General features: G+C 28.9%; 1 protein-coding gene across 1 annotated transcript in view; it reads left to right on the forward strand.

The window, feature by feature from the left end:
- The window catches only part of LOC143223917 (uncharacterized), a 139,453-nt gene that overhangs the window by 106,457 nt on the left and 13,648 nt on the right, over positions 1-19,348 (forward strand). The window contains exons 37-45 of the mRNA XM_076452391.1: positions 187-480; positions 1,937-1,972; positions 2,417-2,539; positions 7,640-7,933; positions 9,388-9,423; positions 9,877-9,999; positions 15,091-15,384; positions 16,673-16,708; positions 17,157-17,279. Coding sequence (XP_076308506.1) covers positions 187-480; positions 1,937-1,972; positions 2,417-2,539; positions 7,640-7,933; positions 9,388-9,423; positions 9,877-9,999; positions 15,091-15,384; positions 16,673-16,708; positions 17,157-17,279 — 1,359 coding nt within the window. The remainder of the gene's footprint in view (positions 1-186; positions 481-1,936; positions 1,973-2,416; positions 2,540-7,639; positions 7,934-9,387; positions 9,424-9,876; positions 10,000-15,090; positions 15,385-16,672; positions 16,709-17,156; positions 17,280-19,348) is intronic.

Genomic DNA, 19,348 nt, shown 5'->3' on the forward strand with positions numbered 1-19,348 from the left:
TATAAAAGAATGGAACATTGAAAACATGATGATAAGAACTGATCTGTTTAAGTTAATAACTTTGTAACGAATATTGCACATCAGTCATATCACTTAAAGTATTTCAAAGTAAATGCAAGGAAACAGTTTGTGCTAATTATTGACAGGAAGTTGTTGATGCAGTTATTCATAATATATTTCTTTCAGGTTTGTATATCTTACTGAGTGTAAAAGATCCTTGGAGTAAAGTTGACAACAAATATGGTGTTGTGCAGCTGACACACCTAGTGTATCTCGTCAGTTATAACTCGGAAAATGACAGAAAAATTGAAAATAGACTACAATATTGTCAGCCTTATCCACATCCTGTAACTTACCCTCCACATCCACCATTTCCACCAGAACCACCTACAAGTTGTCCTTCAGCACCTTACTCCTGTCTCAACTGTCATCATCACCTGGACTCTAAACTGGAGAGAATTATTTGTACATTTGATTTCAGTAAGTTTGGGATACATAAAACATTAATATGTATATCTCATATAATACTTTACATACATTACTAAGGAACAAAGAATTAATGGCAGCAATTAAAAAAAGCTGTAGATATATGTATATATGAAAAGTATGTATATAAATATATCATAAGTTCTTAACTCTTAAAACATATAATTTTTTGAAATAAACATACCGATTAGCTTTTAGGTACTTAGATGACTGATGACATATTTTTACTATTCTTTATTTTATACCTATAAAATTAAGTGTATTCTGTTGTGTGAAAAGAAAGTAGCAAGAAAATTATTTTTCATTGTGTTACATGATAGTGGAATAAAGCTACTGTTTGAAAGAAGATAAATATTTAACCGAAAACTGTTTATAGTGTAAGAAAATGATGATTTACAATAACATCATTTTTTGATTTATAGGTATACAGTAAACACAGCAAGATCATAAATATTTTTATTAAATAAACTTACGAATTTTTTGTAAGAAGAGAACTAAGTCAATTTTGTTTTGCTGTAGACACTGACGAGACAAGATAATTAATAATTAGAATGTTTTTTCTAATTATTTAGAATTTTTTGTAAGAAGAGAACTAAGTCAATTTTGTTTTGCTGTAGACACTGACGAGACAAGATAATTAATAATTAGAATGTTTTTTCTAATTATTTAGAATTTTTTGTAAGAAGAGAACTAAGTCAATTTTGTTTTGCTGTAGACACTGACGAGACAAGATAATTAATAATTAGAATGTTTTTTCTACAACTCTGAAAGTGTTTCTAAATGGTGAGAATTTGTTAGGTATTGTGTTGAATAATAGGGTTACAAGTTTAACTTTTCTAACTGTATACATCATTTGCATTTGAAGAATATCTGTTTACATTTTTGAGATTATACTGTAAAATTTTTTATGTCTCATTTAACAATAATTACCATGTGGTCATGTAATCCTTTCATAACTTGAGTTTGATCAATTGTATTACAAAACTTATGTGTGTATATATAATTTTTTCTTTCGAATTAGATATTTATGTGTTAGAAAGGTTACTTTCAAGTGTTCATACAAAATGTCTTTCAAACTAAGCTATCTATGATTTTAATTAAATTATGATTATCATATTAACAATAAATAACAGTGTTCCCAAGATTCGGTGTATGATTTCGTCTCTTGGTTTACTGTGAATAAGAACATGAAATTTATGGATGAAAAACAATAGGACGTATTTGAACATTGAAACCTGATCTATTTTTATTTTTTACCTACAGTTTATATACGTTAAGATATGTATGCATATAATTTATGCAAACTTATTTATTATTTCAGTTTCTCATAGAGTCATTTCATAAAACATCTTAAGTTATACAAATATATTTCTATGACTTTTATTCAACTAACCTAATGAAAACATAAATTTCAAAGTTATTCAAATTTTTTCTGTTTTGATCTTCACAGTTCTCAAAATTGACATCAAGACGATTCCTGCTTCAGGTAGTTCATCACGTGTAATTTTGTTGCTAATTTAATTACATTGATTTTGTGAATTTTTTTAAAATGAATAAAGGTAAATACAATATAACCACGATATGTTATTTTTTACAAATATATTTTTACAACAACATAAATATTAGTAGTGTAAAAATTCACATTTTAAAAATAGGACGTCATTATATACTTTGTACCTATTAATATTATGTGTGCATATATATATATATATATATATATATATATAAAAAAAGTAAAATTTAAGTGAATAACTTAATTGAAATTTTTTATCAGTAAAATAAAAACATTAAGTAGTTTTTACTTTGGTTAAAATTAATTACAGAAACTGTATAATATAAATATTAAGAAACCAAATTATTAATCCTTTAATAATTTTGCATGGACTTTTTTAGTGTTTTAAGTTGGCCTTATGACAAATTTGTTTTTTAGAATATAAACATTCCTGTGGAAAGTTTGTAATTGTCAAGTTCTACAAAGGTAACAAATATGAATTTGGATATGAGATTACCTACAGTGTGAAAAGTGGCTGCTATTGCGATCAGTTGAAAGTTGGTAAGTTATAGGCATAGATGTTGAAGCATATAAAACTTACTTATACTTCATGAGATACAGTTGTTTTTTTGTAACAGTATTTATGTACATTTTCTTATGACATGTGTTGTTATACTTTAAATTAAAGAAAGAATATAACTCATATATTCTTTTTTGTGTTTGTCAATGAACTTGATTTTGAGAATATTGTTTGAATGTATATTTTACCACTTAGAGTTTTCTTTACATTTTACTAATTATCTTTCCATAACAGTAAAACATCATATAAGTGACTAATATGGATCAGTGTTTTATGACTGAAGTTTTAATACATGTAAATTCCTATTAGGAACTCAGTACATGCATAATATGTGTGATCTTTTTTACATGAAATCTAAATAAAACTGTTTAAAATTCAGGTATTTCTCATTCAACACTTCCTCTTGAGCAATATGATTAAGATTTTATGTGTGTTATTTATTTACTACCAGTTTTATAGTATTTCACTTGGGAAAATTCTTGCATGCATATCTTTTTAACCATAAACATTACGTTATATAAAATAAAATATAATAGACATTTTAAACAAGGAAATACAACTTGTATTGTGGTAATAATACTAATAAATAACATGTAAAAGTAATAGATATTTATATGATAATAGGAATGTAAGACATTTGGGGTTAATTGTTTACAATGCACTATCTTCTTAGACTTTCATTGTTAATTAAATTTTTCTCTTTTCTTTTCTCTACCTTCTGTTTCTGTGGCACTCTTCCAAGATTACAAGATAGTATCATGGGAACATGTTTTTATTTAATACAAACTTCAACTTTGATTTTTTGAAATTTAAATAATTTCTTAAAGTTCTGAAACTTCAAAGACTGAACTCATTATACTGGATTGTGTGTTTGTAAGTTAAAAGTTTTTATGAAAGGTTGTCGAATTTTTAATAAACTAAATCAAAATAAATCCATTAGCTACACCATTTATACAAATTTGAAGGATGTGTTACAGAACTATATAAAGTTTTATCCTATAGTACACTTTGCAGTCTAGCTACAGGAGGAACATCCCCACACCTACTTCTGACTTTAACACTTATAATCTGAGAATGATCTATGATATTTTCTTGAATCAAAATGAAAAAGTATGAAAACTACTGCTGAAACATTACCATTCATGTTAACTGAGAATTAAGATACTGTGTATCATTTACTGTTCTCTAGATGCTAACATAAAAGGGCATGTTCAATGTCCATAAGTTTAATAAAATATCATAGTTAGAGGACTTGAACTTTTGTATTTGCTACCAATTCATTTGCCCTGGCTGAACTAATGAAGTGAATGTTAATGATTCATATATGCACATTAATCAGAAGAAAGAGCCCACAACGTAGAGCTCTGTAGAAGGAGCACATTTCAGTTTGAGTATCAGCTAAATACTAATCATAACTTTGATATACATGCCCAATAAACATGCAAAGACAGATTGTGTTCTAAACAAACCTTAAATTCAAGAAATAACAACAACATTGTTTCATTTATTACCTGGGAATAATATTATATGTACAAAAATAATGTTTAATAACACAAATTTAACTCACTGTTACATTAGTAAACTGTCGTCCACTAGAAACTAATTAATGAGAAGAGTGACACCAGTTAAGGGCCATGTAAATATAATTTTCTCATTTAATAATGCATGTAATTATTTATTCAATCACCATAAAATCTCTTAGCTTACGGAATAAGATTAAAACATAATTAAGAAATTATACATATAGTCCAAATAAATATATAATATTTGAATTCAGTGGATTAAAGGGGCTACTGTAGTATTACTATAAGGTCATCACATGAGTAATGTCCAGTTTTAGGTTCAGAAAAACGGAAAGGATTTCAAATGCTTTTAATGTTATTTAATCAATAATGTATGTTCCATTATTATTAATTACTTCCTGTCAAGGATTCACAAGCTTCTAAATGCCACTTACATAAAATTCTTGGGGTTTGCAGGAAAAGAATGTAAAGAGGGTAGTTTTGACATCTTCATGTGTTCCAAGCTCTTTTCCATCAATATAGTTCTGCAAACTTCAGAATGGATGATAATGAGATGGGACAAGGTCTGGAGAATAAGGAGGATGTGGAAGTTTTTCCTAGTCTAGCTCTTCAATCTTTACAGATGTAATCCTTGCTGAATGGGGCTGTGCATTATCTTGATGTAACACAACACCTTTATGATTGATCAAAGCAGGACTCTTTTCTTTCATTGCAACATTCAAGTGCTCTAACTGATGTAATCGTAACATTAAGTGGCAACAACTCAAAATGGATCACACCAACAATATCTCACCAAATGCTTAATAAGACTTTCCTAGGGTATAGAGGTCTATTTTGGGCTGTGCTTTAACCAGTTTACCTGCACTGAGCCATTGTCGGCAGCACTTAATATTATTATCAAATTTTCATTTTTCATCTCCACTCACTAACCAGTCCAAAAAAGATGTGTTACATTCGTGAGAGTGCACAGAAGTGCAAATGTCCACAATTGCTCTTAGGTTGACTTTTGTCAAATCCTTGGGGACCCATTTTCCAACTTTTGACATCTTTCCAAGGTGTTGCAGATGACGGTGAGCTGTTCAATGGGTTGAAATAAGCTTCTGTGCTAGTTTTTAACTGTTAAAGCACAATCTTTATCAAGTGCAGCCAGCAGCAAATCACCATTAAACTCAGCAGGACAACTTGAATGTGCTGCATCACTTAAGCTGTCTCACTTGATCTGAACTTGTAAAATCACCTTCAACATTTTTTCTCATTGAGAGAGTGCACCATAAACACTTTGAATGTTTCATTTAGCTTCTGCTTCACTGTTGCCTTTTTAAACTCATATAGCTCTAATGTGCTCCTCAGACAAATCTGTCTTCATAAGTGTTTATTTGCTTAATGATCTGAAAAAGTAGAGTTAGGTTAGTTTCTTTTATTTATCTAAATATTTTTATACATGTCCTACTTCATATTTTAATCATTAGAATCTTCTACAAAGTCAGAAATAATAATGCACTTTCTTTATTATATTTTTGGACATTACTTATTGGATGACTCAAAACTTTAAAAAATTTTTTGTTAAAAAATCTGTTTTTTGAACTTTGAATTTACATTAGGTTTTCCTCTTATTTTCAAATTTCTGTTCTGTATACTATTACTTATAGTGGACTCTGGAAAAGTGATAGGACTATTTAAATAGTTTATTCACTCTTTACATTTTATGGAGTTGATTCTTCCATGCTATTAGAGAATGTAAATTCTCACTCTGTGGTAATGTTTCACTGATCCCTGTTGACAATTGAATGGGAAAGGGTGAGAATACTTATCATTCTCTATAACACTCACATACTTCTACCAAGAACACATTTTAAAGGTTCTGTCTAAATGAACATTCTAATCAAATGTCTGGTCATACATAGCTGTCATGGTATCCCATGTAGTGTTGTAATTGTATAGAAAAAGCTAGCACATGATTTTGGTACATGCTAAAAGAAATCAATTTAAGAGGACTTCACAAATAAACCTTGATAAAAATAGTTTTTATCACAATATATATTTAGTTTATGTGATGACATGACACAAAAAGTGTAGAGGATTATCAGTCAAGCAGAAATTTCACATAAAAGCTTTACAAAATGCTCTTTGTACTCTGTGACACATTGCTGCATACAATGTCAAGTACTCTGTAAATCATGAGACTGGGACAAGTAAATTTGTAACAAGGAAAAGAGGAGGCAGAACACCAGAATTCAATGTTACTGATATTAACTGTCTTCGTTTATGCTGCCTTGAGAACAGAAGAAAAGACTGTCACTGATCTCAATCAGGAGATAAATGACTATGTACCAAATGAGAGATAAATGTTCAGATGTACGGTATCAAGAAGAATCAGTGAGAGTGGAACACTTGGTTGTGTTGAAGATAGAAAAACCATTACTTTGATCTTCAATTATTATCAGGAGATTCACGTTTGCTAAAAACAAAAGTACAAAAACTGGACTGTTAATGATTGGAAAAGGGTGTTATAAATGGATGTGTCCAAGTTTGAAATATTTGGGTGAAAACATAGGTTGTATGTCCAACAGTGAAAGATATTTACCTCAGTGTTTAGCACTCACCATGAAACATGGAGCAGGCAGTGTGATGGTTTGGGGGTGTTTTTCTACTGAAGCATCAGAAGACATTTGCATAACAGGTGGAATAATACCATCAGATATTTATCTGCCAAGGCATACCCAGTGGTTAGAATATTATGAGTAGAGGACAAAGAAGACAATGACCTCAAACACTCACCCAATCTATGTGAAAGTTGTTTAGCTAAGAAAGAAGCTACAGGAGTCATTCAAATAATGCATTCACCCCCCCACAAAGCCCCAGTCTAAACTAAATAGTACAGGTCTAGGATTTGTTATATTAAATCCTGACAAATCTTAGCTACTTCCAAAGAAACTGAATAGCAGTGTATTAGAGACTTTTGGAGTAAAATACCAAAGGAAACTTTGACTAAGTATATTGCAACAATGCCTGAAAGACTGGTTGCAGTTATTTAAACAAAAGTAGACACACAAAATATTTTACCAGTTTACTGAACTAAAACTTCCTCTGAGTTTCTGTTGTACTAAATGTGAAGGATAATAAAATTTTCATCTTTCAACTGTGGTTTACTTTCCAATGTTCTGTAAAAGTATCCTGAAATGTAATTTTTTTTTTTATTTTGTCCTAATGCTTTTACCCAGTACTGTATGTGGTTACTTGCTAAAGTCAAATGTTGTGATACAATCTCATAATTTATTCTAAACTACAAACTGTTCTATAATGATAATAAGAGCTTGGTACAAAGCAGCATTATAAAGAATAATGTTAAACATAAAAAACTTGCATTTTGTGTATAAAAGAATGGAACATTGAAAACATGATGATAAGAACTGATCTGTTTAAGTTAATAACTTTGTAACGAATATTGCACATCAGTCATATCACTTAAAGTATTTCAAAGTAAATGCAAGGAAACAGTTTGTGCTAATTATTGACAGGAAGTTGTTGATGCAGTTATTCATAATATATTTCTTTCAGGTTTGTATATCTTACTGAGTGTAAAAGATCCTTGGAGTAAAGTTGACAACAAATATGGTGTTGTGCAGCTGACACACCTAGTGTATCTCGTCAGTTATAACTCGGAAAATGACAGAAAAATTGAAAATAGACTACAATATTGTCAGCCTTATCCACATCCTGTAACTTACCCTCCACATCCACCATTTCCACCAGAACCACCTACAAGTTGTCCTTCAGCACCTTACTCCTGTCTCAACTGTCATCATCACCTGGACTCTAAACTGGAGAGAATTATTTGTACATTTGATTTCAGTAAGTTTGGGATACATAAAACATTAATATGTATATCTCATATAATACTTTACATACATTACTAAGGAACAAAGAATTAATGGCAGCAATTAAAAAAAGCTGTAGATATATGTATATATGAAAAGTATGTATATAAATATATCATAAGTTCTTAACTCTTAAAACATATAATTTTTTGAAATAAACATACCGATTAGCTTTTAGGTACTTAGATGACTGATGACATATTTTTACTATTCTTTATTTTATACCTATAAAATTAAGTGTATTCTGTTGTGTGAAAAGAAAGTAGCAAGAAAATTATTTTTCATTGTGTTACATGATAGTGGAATAAAGCTACTGTTTGAAAGAAGATAAATATTTAACCGAAAACTGTTTATAGTGTAAGAAAATGATGATTTACAATAACATCATTTTTTGATTTATAGGTATACAGTAAACACAGCAAGATCATAAATATTTTATTAAATAAACTTACGAATTTTTTGTAAGAAGAGAACTAAGTCAATTTTGTTTTGCTGTAGACACTGACGAGACAAGATAATTAATAATTAGAATGTTTTTTCTAATTATTTAGAATTTTTTGTAAGAAGAGAACTAAGTCAATTTTGTTTTGCTGTAGACACTGACGAGACAAGATAATTAATAATTAGAATGTTTTTTCTAATTATTTAGAATTTTTTGTAAGAAGAGAACTAAGTCAATTTTGTTTTGCTGTAGACACTGACGAGACAAGATAATTAATAATTAGAATGTTTTTTCTACAACTCTGAAAGTGTTTCTAAATGGTGAGAATTTGTTAGGTATTGTGTTGAATAATAGGGTTACAAGTTTAACTTTTCTAACTGTATACATCATTTGCATTTGAAGAATATCTGTTTACATTTTTGAGATTATACTGTAAAATTTTTTATGTCTCATTTAACAATAATTACCATGTGGTCATGTAATCCTTTCATAACTTGAGTTTGATCAATTGTATTACAAAACTTATGTGTGTATATATAATTTTTCTTTCGAATTAGATATTTATGTGTTAGAAAGGTTACTTTCAAGTGTTCATACAAAATGTCTTTCAAACTAAGCTATCTATGATTTTAATTAAATTATGATTATCATATTAACAATAAATAACAGTGTTCCCAAGATTCGGTGTATGATTTCGTCTCTTGGTTTACTGTGAATAAGAACATGAAATTTATGGATGAAAAACAATAGGACGTATTTGAACATTGAAACCTGATCTATTTTTATTTTTTACCTACAGTTTATATACGTTAAGATATGTATGCATATAATTTATGCAAACTTATTTATTATTTCAGTTTCTCATAGAGTCATTTCATAAAACATCTTAAGTTATACAAATATATTTCTATGACTTTTATTCAACTAACCTAATGAAAACATAAATTTCAAAGTTATTCAAATTTTTTCTGTTTTGATCTTCACAGTTCTCAAAATTGACATCAAGACGATTCCTGCTTCAGGTAGTTCATCACGTGTAATTTTGTTGCTAATTTAATTACATTGATTTTGTGAATTTTTTTAAAATGAATAAAGGTAAATACAATATAACCACGATATGTTATTTTTTACAAATATATTTTTACAACAACATAAATATTAGTAGTGTAAAAATTCACATTTTAAAAATAGGACGTCATTATATACTTTGTACCTATTAATATTATGTGTGCATATATATGTATGTGTATATATATATATATATATAACATAAAAGTAAAATTTAAGTGAATAACTTAATTGAAATTTTTTATCAGTAAAATAAAAACATTAAGTAGTTTTTACTTTGGTTAAAATTAATTACAGAAACTGTATAATATAAATATTAAGAAACCAAATTATTAATCCTTTAATAATTTTGCATGGACTTTTTTTAGTGTTTTTAAGTTGGCCTTATGACAAATTTGTTTTTTTAGAATATAAACATTCCTGTGGAAAGTTTGTAATTGTCAAGTTCTACAAAGGTAACAAATATGAATTTGGATATGAGATTACCTACAGTGTGAAAAGTGGCTGCTATTGCGATCAGTTGAAAGTTGGTAAGTTATAGGCATAGATGTTGAAGCATATAAAACTTACTTATACTTCATGAGATACAGTTGTTTTTTGTAACAGTATTTATGTACATTTTCTTATGACATGTGTTGTTATACTTTAAATTAAAGAAAGAATATAACTCATATATTCTTTTTTGTGTTTGTCAATGAACTTGATTTTGAGAATATTGTTTGAATGTATATTTTACCACTTAGAGTTTTCTTTACATTTTACTAATTATCTTTCCATAACAGTAAAACATCATATAAGTGACTAATATGGATCAGTGTTTTATGACTGAAGTTTTAATACATTTAAATTCCTATTAGGAACTCAGTACATGCATAATATGTGTGATCTTTTTACATGAAATCTAAATAAAACTGTTTAAAATTCAGGTATTTCTCATTCAACACTTCCTCTTGAGCAATATGATTAAGATTTTATGTGTGTTATTTATTTACTACCAGTTTTATAGTATTTCACTTGGGAAAATTCTTGCATGCATATCTTTTTAACCATAAACATTACGTTATATAAAATAAAATATAATAGACATTTTAAACAAGGAAATACAACTTGTATTGTGGTAATAATACTAATAAATAACATGTAAAAGTAATAGATATTTATATGATAATAGGAATGTAAGACATTTGGGGTTAATTGTTTACAATGCACTATCTTCTTAGACTTTCATTGTTAATTAAATTTTTCTCTTTTCTTTTCTCTACCTTCTGTTTCTGTGGCACTCTTCCAAGATTACAAGATAGTATCATGGGAACATGTTTTTATTTAATACAAACTTCAACTTTGATTTTTTGAAATTTAAATAATTTCTTAAAGTTCTGAAACTTCAAAGACTGAACTCATTATACTGGATTGTGTGTTTGTAAGTTAAAAGTTTTATGAAAGGTTGTCGAATTTTTAATAAACTAAATCAAAATAAATCCATTAGCTACACCATTTATACAAATTTGAAGGATGTGTTACAGAACTATATAAAGTTTTATCCTATAGTACACTTTGCAGTCTAGCTACAGGAGGAACATCCCCACACCTACTTCTGACTTTAACACTTATAATCTGAGAATGATCTATGATATTTTCTTGAATCAAAATGAAAAAGTATGAAAACTACTGCTGAAACATTACCATTCATGTTAACTGAGAATTAAGATACTGTGTATCATTTACTGTTCTCTAGATGCTAACATAAAAGGGCATGTTCAATGTCCATAAGTTTAATAAAATATCATAGTTAGAGGACTTGAACTTTTGTATTTGCTACCAATTCATTTGCCCTGGCTGAACTAATGAAGTGAATGTTAATGATTCATATATGCACATTAATCAGAAGAAAGAGCCCACAACGTAGAGCTCTGTAGAAGGAGCACATTTCAGTTTGAGTATCAGCTAAATACTAATCATAACTTTGATATACATGCCCAATAAACATGCAAAGACAGATTGTGTTCTAAACAAACCTTAAATTCAAGAAATAACAACAACATTGTTTCATTTATTACCTGGGAATAATATTATATGTACAAAAATAATGTTTAATAACACAAATTTAACTCACTGTTACATTAGTAAACTGTCGTCCACTAGAAACTAATTAATGAGAAGAGTGACACCAGTTAAGGGCCATGTAAATATAATTTTCTCATTTAATAATGCATGTAATTATTTATTCAATCACCATAAAATCTCTTAGCTTACGGAATAAGATTAAAACATAATTAAGAAATTATACATATAGTCCAAATAAATATATAATATTTGAATTCAGTGGATTAAAGGGGCTACTGTAGTATTACTATAAGGTCATCACATGAGTAATGTCCAGTTTTAGGTTCAGAAAAACGGAAAGGATTTCAAATGCTTTTAATGTTATTTAATCAATAATGTATGTTCCATTATTATTAATTACTTCCTGTCAAGGATTCACAAGCTTCTAAATGCCACTTACATAAAATTCTTGGGGTTTGCAGGAAAAGAATGTAAAGAGGGTAGTTTTGACATCTTCATGTGTTCCAAGCTCTTTTCCATCAATATAGTTCTGCAAACTTCAGAATGGATGATAATGAGATGGGACAAGGTCTGGAGAATAAGGAGGATGTGGAAGTTTTTCCTAGTCTAGCTCTTCAATCTTTACAGATGTAATCCTTGCTGAATGGGGCTGTGCATTATCTTGATGTAACACAACACCTTTATGATTGATCAAAGCAGGACTCTTTTCTTTCATTGCAACATTCAAGTGCTCTAACTGATGTAATCGTAACATTAAGTGGCAACAACTCAAAATGGATCACACCAACAATATCTCACCAAATGCTTAATAAGACTTTCCTAGGGTATAGAGGTCTATTTTGGGCTGTGCTTTAACCAGTTTACCTGCACTGAGCCATTGTCGGCAGCACTTAATATTATTATCAAATTTTCATTTTTCATCTCCACTCACTAACCAGTCCAAAAAAGATGTGTTACATTCGTGAGAGTGCACAGAAGTGCAAATGTCCACAATTGCTCTTAGGTTGACTTTTGTCAAATCCTTGGGGACCCATTTTCCAACTTTTGACATCTTTCCAAGGTGTTGCAGATGACGGTGAGCTGTTCAATGGGTTGAAATAAGCTTCTGTGCTAGTTTTTAACTGTTAAAGCACAATCTTTATCAAGTGCAGCCAGCAGCAAATCACCATTAAACTCAGCAGGACAACTTGAATGTGCTGCATCACTTAAGCTGTCTCACTTGATCTGAACTTGTAAAATCACCTTCAACATTTTTTCTCATTGAGAGAGTGCACCATAAACACTTTGAATGTTTCATTTAGCTTCTGCTTCACTGTTGCCTTTTTTAAACTCATATAGCTCTAATGTGCTCCTCAGACAAATCTGTCTTCATAAGTGTTTATTTGCTTAATGATCTGAAAAAGTAGAGTTAGGTTAGTTTCTTTTATTTATCTAAATATTTTTATACATGTCCTACTTCATATTTTAATCATTAGAATCTTCTACAAAGTCAGAAATAATAATGCACTTTCTTTATTATATTTTTGGACATTACTTATTGGATGACTCAAAACTTTAAAAAATTTTTGTTAAAATCTGTTTTTTGAACTTTGAATTTACATTAGGTTTTCCTCTTATTTTCAAATTTCTGTTCTGTATACTATTACTTATAGTGGACTCTGGAAAAGTGATAGGACTATTTAAATAGTTTATTCACTCTTTACATTTTATGGAGTTGATTCTTCCATGCTATTAGAGAATGTAAATTCTCACTCTGTGGTAATGTTTCACTGATCCCTGTTGACAATTGAATGGGAAAGGGTGAGAATACTTATCATTCTCTATAACACTCACATACTTCTACCAAGAACACATTTTAAAGGTTCTGTCTAAATGAACATTCTAATCAAATGTCTGGTCATACATAGCTGTCATGGTATCCCATGTAGTGTTGTAACTGTATAGAAAAAGCTAGCACATGATTTTGGTACATGCTAAAAGAAATCAATTTAAGAGGACTTCACAAATAAACCTTGATAAAAATAGTTTTTTATCACAATATATATTTAGTTTATGTGATGACATGACACAAAAAGTGTAGAGGATTATCAGTCAAGCAGAAATTTCATATAAAAGCTTTACAAAATGCTCTTTGTACTCTGTGACACATTGCTGCATACAATGTCAAGTACTCTGTAAATCATGAGACTGGGACAAGTAAATTTGTAACAAGGAAAAGAGGAGGCAGAACACCAGAATTCAATATTACTGATATTAACTGTCTTCGTTTATGCTGCCTTGAGAACAGAAGAAAAGACTGTCACTGATCTCAATCAGGAGATAAATGACTATGTACCAAATGAGAGATAAATGTTCAGATGTACAGTATCAAGAAGAATCAGTGAGAATGGAACACTTGGTTGTGTTGAAGATAGAAAAACCATTACTTTGATCTTCAATTATTATCAGGAGATTCACGTTTGCTAAAAACAAAAGTACAAAAACTGGACTGTTAATGATTGGAAAAGGGTGTTATAAATGGATGTGTCCAAGTTTGAAATATTTGGGTGAAAACATAGGTTGTATGTCCAACAGTGAAAGATATTTACCTCAGTGTTTAGCACTCACCATGAAACATGGAGCAGGCAGTGTGATGGTTTGGGGGTGTTTTTCTACTGAAGCATCAGAAGACATTTGCATAACAGGTGGAATAATACCATCAGATATTTATCTGCCAAGGCATACCCAGTGGTTAGAATATTATGAGTAGAGGACAAAGAAGACAATGACCTCAAACACTCACCCAATCTATGTGAAAGTTGTTTAGCTAAGAAAGAAGCTACAGGAGTCATTCAAATAATGCATTCACCCCCACAAAGCCCCAGTCCAAACTAAATAGTACAGATCTAGGATTTGTTATATTAAATCCTGACAAATCTTAGCTACTTCCAAAGAAACAGAATAGAAGTGTATTAGAGACTTTTGGAGTAAAATACCAAAGGAAACTTTGACTAAGTATATTGCAACAATGCCTGAAAGACTGGTTGCAGTTATTTAAACAAAAGTGGACACACAAAATATTTTACCAGTTTACTGAACTAAAACTTCCTCTGAGTTTCTGTTGTACTAAATGTGAAGGATAATAAAATTTTCATCTTTCAACTGTGGTTTACTTTCCAATGTTCTGTAAAAGTATCCTGAAATGTAATTTTTTTTTATTTTGTCCTAATGCTTTTACCCAGTACTGTATGTGGTTACTTGCTAAAGTCAAATGTTGTGATACAATCTCATAATTTATTCTAAACTACAAACTGTTCTATAATGATAATAAGAGCTTGGTACAAAACAGCATTATAAAGAATAATGTTAAACATAAAAACTTGCATTTTGTGTATAAAAGAATGGAACATTGAAAACATGATGATAAGAACTGATCTGTTTAAGTTAATAACTTTGTAACGAATATTGCACATCAGTCATATCACTTAAAGTATTTCAAAGTAAATGCAAGGAAACAGTTTGTGCTAATTATTGACAGGAAGTTGTTGATGCAGTTATTCATAATATATTTCTTTCAGGTTTGTATATCTTACTGAGTGTAAAAGATCCTTGGAGTAAAGTTGACAACAAATATGGTGTTGTGCAGCTGACACACCTAGTGTATCTCGTCAGTTATAACTCGGAAAATGACAGAAAAATTGAAAATAGACTACAATATTGTCAGCCTTATCCACATCCTGTAACTTATCCTCCACTTCCACCATTTCCACCAGAACCACCTACAAGTTGTCCTTCAGCACCTTACTCCTGTCTCAACTGTCATCATCACCTGGACTCTAAACTGGAGAGAATTATTTGTACATTTGATTTCAGTAAGTTTGGGATACATAAAACATTAGTATGTATATCTCTTATAATACTTTACATACATTACTAAGGAACAAAGAATTAATGGCAGCAATTAAAAAAAGCTGTAGATATATGTATATATGAAAAGTATGTATATAAATATATCATAAGTTCTTAACTCTTAAAACATATAATTTTTTGAAATAAACATACCGATTAGCTTTTAGGTACTTAGATGACTGATGACATATTTTTACTATTCTTTATTTTATACCTATAAAATTAAGTGTATTCTGTTGTGTGAAAAGAAAGTAGCAAGAAAATTATTTTTCATTGTGTTACATGATAGTGGAATAAAGCTACTGTTTGAAAGAAGATAAATATTTAACCGAAAACTCTTTATAGTGTAAGAAAATGATGATTTACAATATCATCATTTTTTGATTTATAGGTATACAGTAAACACAGCAAGATCATAAATATTTTGATTAAATAAACTTACGATTTTTTTGTAAGAAGAGAACTAAGAAGAGAACTAAGTCAATTTTGTTTTGCTGTCAATTTTGTTTTGCTGTAGACACTGACGAGACAAGATAATTAATAATTAGAATGTTTTTTCTACAACTCTGAAAGTGTTTCTAAATGGTGAGAAATTGTTAGGTATTGTGTTGAATAATAGGGTTACAAGTTTAACTTTTCTAACTGTATACATCATTTGCATTTGAAGAATATCTGTTTACATTTTTGAGATTATACTGTAAAATTTTTTATGTCTCATTTAACAATAATTACCATGTGGTCATGTAATCCTTTCATAACTTGAGTTTGATCAATTGTATTACAAAACTTATGTGTGTATATATAATTTTTTCTTTCGAATTAGATATTTATGTGTTAGAAAGGTTACTTTCAAGTGTTCATACAAAATGTCTTTCAAACTAAGCTATCTATGATTTTAATTAAATTATGATTATCATATTAACAATAAATAACAGTGTTCCCAAGATTCGGTGTATGATTTCGTCTCTTGGTTTACTGTGAATAAGAACATGAAATTTATGGATGAAAACAATAGGACGTATTTGAACATTGAAACCTGATCTATTTTTATTTTTTACCTACAGTTTATATACGTTAAGATATGTATGCATATAATTTATGCAAACTTATTTATTATTTCAGTTTCTCATAGAGTCATTTCATAAAACATCTTAAGTTATACAAATATATTTCTATGACTTTTATTCAACTAACCTAATGAAAACATAAATTTCAAAGTTATTCAAATTTTTTCTCTTTTGATCTTCACAGTTCTCAAAATTGACATCAAGACGATTCCTGCTTCAGGTAGTTCATCACATGTAATTTTGTTGCCAATTTAATTACATTGATTTTGTGAATTTTTTAAAATGAATAAAGGTAAATACAATATAACCACGATATGTTATTTTTTACAAATATATTTTTTACAACAACATAAATATTAGTAGTGTAAAAATTCACATTTTAAAAATAGGACGTCATTATATACTTTGTACCTATTAATATTATGTGTGCATATATATGTATGTGTATATATATATATAACATAAAAGTAAAATTTAAGTGAATAACTTAATTGAAATTTTTTATCAGTAAAATAAAAACATTAAGTAGTTTTTTACTTTGGTTAATATTAATTACAGAAACTGTATAATATAAATATTAAGAAACCAAATTATTAATCCTCTAATAATTTTGCATGGACTTTTTTTAGTGTTTTTAAGTTGGCCTTATGACAAATTTGTTTTTTTAGAATATAAACATCCCTGTGGAAAGTTTGTAATTGTCAAGTTCTACAAAGGTAACAAATATGAATTTGGATATGAGATTACCTACAGTGTGAAAAGTGGCTGCTATTGCGATCAGTTGAAAGTTGGTAAGTTATAGGCATAGATGTTGAAGCATATAAAACTTACTTATACTTCATGAGATACAGTTGTTTCTTGTAACAGTATTTATGTACATTTTCTTATGACATGTGTTGTTATACTTTAAATTAAAGAAAGAATATAACTCATATATTCTTTTTTGTGTTTGTCAATGAACTTGATTTTGAGAATATTGTTTGAATGTATATTTTACCACTTAGAGTTTTCTTTACATTTTACTAATTATCTTTTCATAACAGTAAAACATCATATAAGTGACTAATATGGATCAGTGTTTTATGACTGAAGTTTTAATACATGTAAATTCCTATTAGGAACTCAGTACATGCATAATATGTGTGATCTTTTTACATGAAATCTAAATAAAACTGTTTAAAATTCAGGTATTTCTCATTCAACACTCTCTCTTGAGCAATATGATTAAGATTTTATGTGAATGTTATTTATTTACTACCAGTTTTATAGTATATCACTTGGGAAAATTCTTGTATGCATATCTTTTTAACCATAAACATTACGTTATATAATATAAAATATAATAGACATTTTAAACAAGGAAATACAACTTGTATTGTGGTAATAATACTAATAAATAACATGTAAAAGTAATAGATATTTATATGATAATAGGAATGTAAGACATTTGGGGTTAATTGTTTACAATGCACTATCTTCTTAGACTTTCATTGTTAATTAAATTTTTCTCTTTTCTTTTCTCTACCTTCTGTTTCTGTGGCACTCTTCCAAGATTACAAGATAGTATCATGGGAACATGTTTTTATTTAATACAAACTTCAACTTTGATTTTTGAAATTTAAATAATTTCTTAAAGTTCTGAAACTTCAAAGACTGAACTCATTATACTGGATTGTGTGTTTGTTAGTTAAAAGTTTTTATGAAAGGTTGTCGAATTTTTAATAAACTAAATCAAAATAAATCCATTAGCTACACCATTTATACAAATTTGAAGGATGTGTTACAGAACTATATAAAGTTTTATCCTATAGTACACTTTGCAGTCTAGCTACAGGAGGAACATCCCCACACCTACTTCTGACTTTAACACTTATAATCTGAGAATGATCTATGATATTTTCTTGAATCAAAATGAAAAAGTATGAAAACTACTGCTGAAACATTACCATTCATGTTAACTGAGAATTAAGATACTGTGTATCATTTACTGTTCTCTAGATGCTAACATAAAAGGGCATGTTCAATGTCCATAAGTTTAATAAAATATCATAGTTAGAGGACTTGAACTTTTGTATTTGCTACCAATTCATTTGCCCTGGCTGAACTAATGAAGTGAATGTTAATGACTCATATATGCACATTAATCAGAAGAAAGAGCCCACAACGTAGAGCTCTGTAGAAGGAGCACATTTCAGTTTGAGTATCAGTTAAATACTCATCATAACTTTCATATACATGCCCAATAAACATGCAAAGACAGATTGTGTTCTAAACAAACCTTAAATTCAAGAAATAACAACAACATTGTTTCATTTATTACCTGGGAATAATATTATATGTACAAAAATAATGTTTAATAACACAAATTTAACTCACTGTTACATTAGTAAACTGTCGTCCACTAGAAACTAATTAATGAGAAGAGTGACACCAGTTAAGGGCCATGTAAATATAATTTTCTCATTTAATAATGCATGTAATTATTTATTCAATCACCATAAAATCTCTTAGCTTACGGAATAAGATTAAAACATAATTAAGAAATTATACATATAGTCCAAATAAATATATAATATTTGAATTCAGTGGATTAAAGGGGCTACTGTAGTATTACTATAAGGTCATCACATGAGTAATGTCCAGTTTTAGGTTCAGAAAAACGGAAAGGATTTCAAATGCTTTTAATGTTATTTAATCAATAATGTATGTTCCATTATTATTAATTACTTCCTGTCAAGGATTCACAAGCTTCTAAATGCCACTTACATAAAATTCTTGGGGTTTGCAGGAAAAGAATGTAAAGAGGGTAGTTTTGACATCTTCATGTGTTCCAAGCTCTTTTCCATCAATATAGTTCTGC

Source organism: Tachypleus tridentatus, chromosome 8, assembly GCF_004210375.1.
Source record: "Tachypleus tridentatus isolate NWPU-2018 chromosome 8, ASM421037v1, whole genome shotgun sequence".
Classification (NCBI taxonomy): Eukaryota; Metazoa; Arthropoda; class Merostomata; order Xiphosura; family Limulidae; genus Tachypleus; species Tachypleus tridentatus.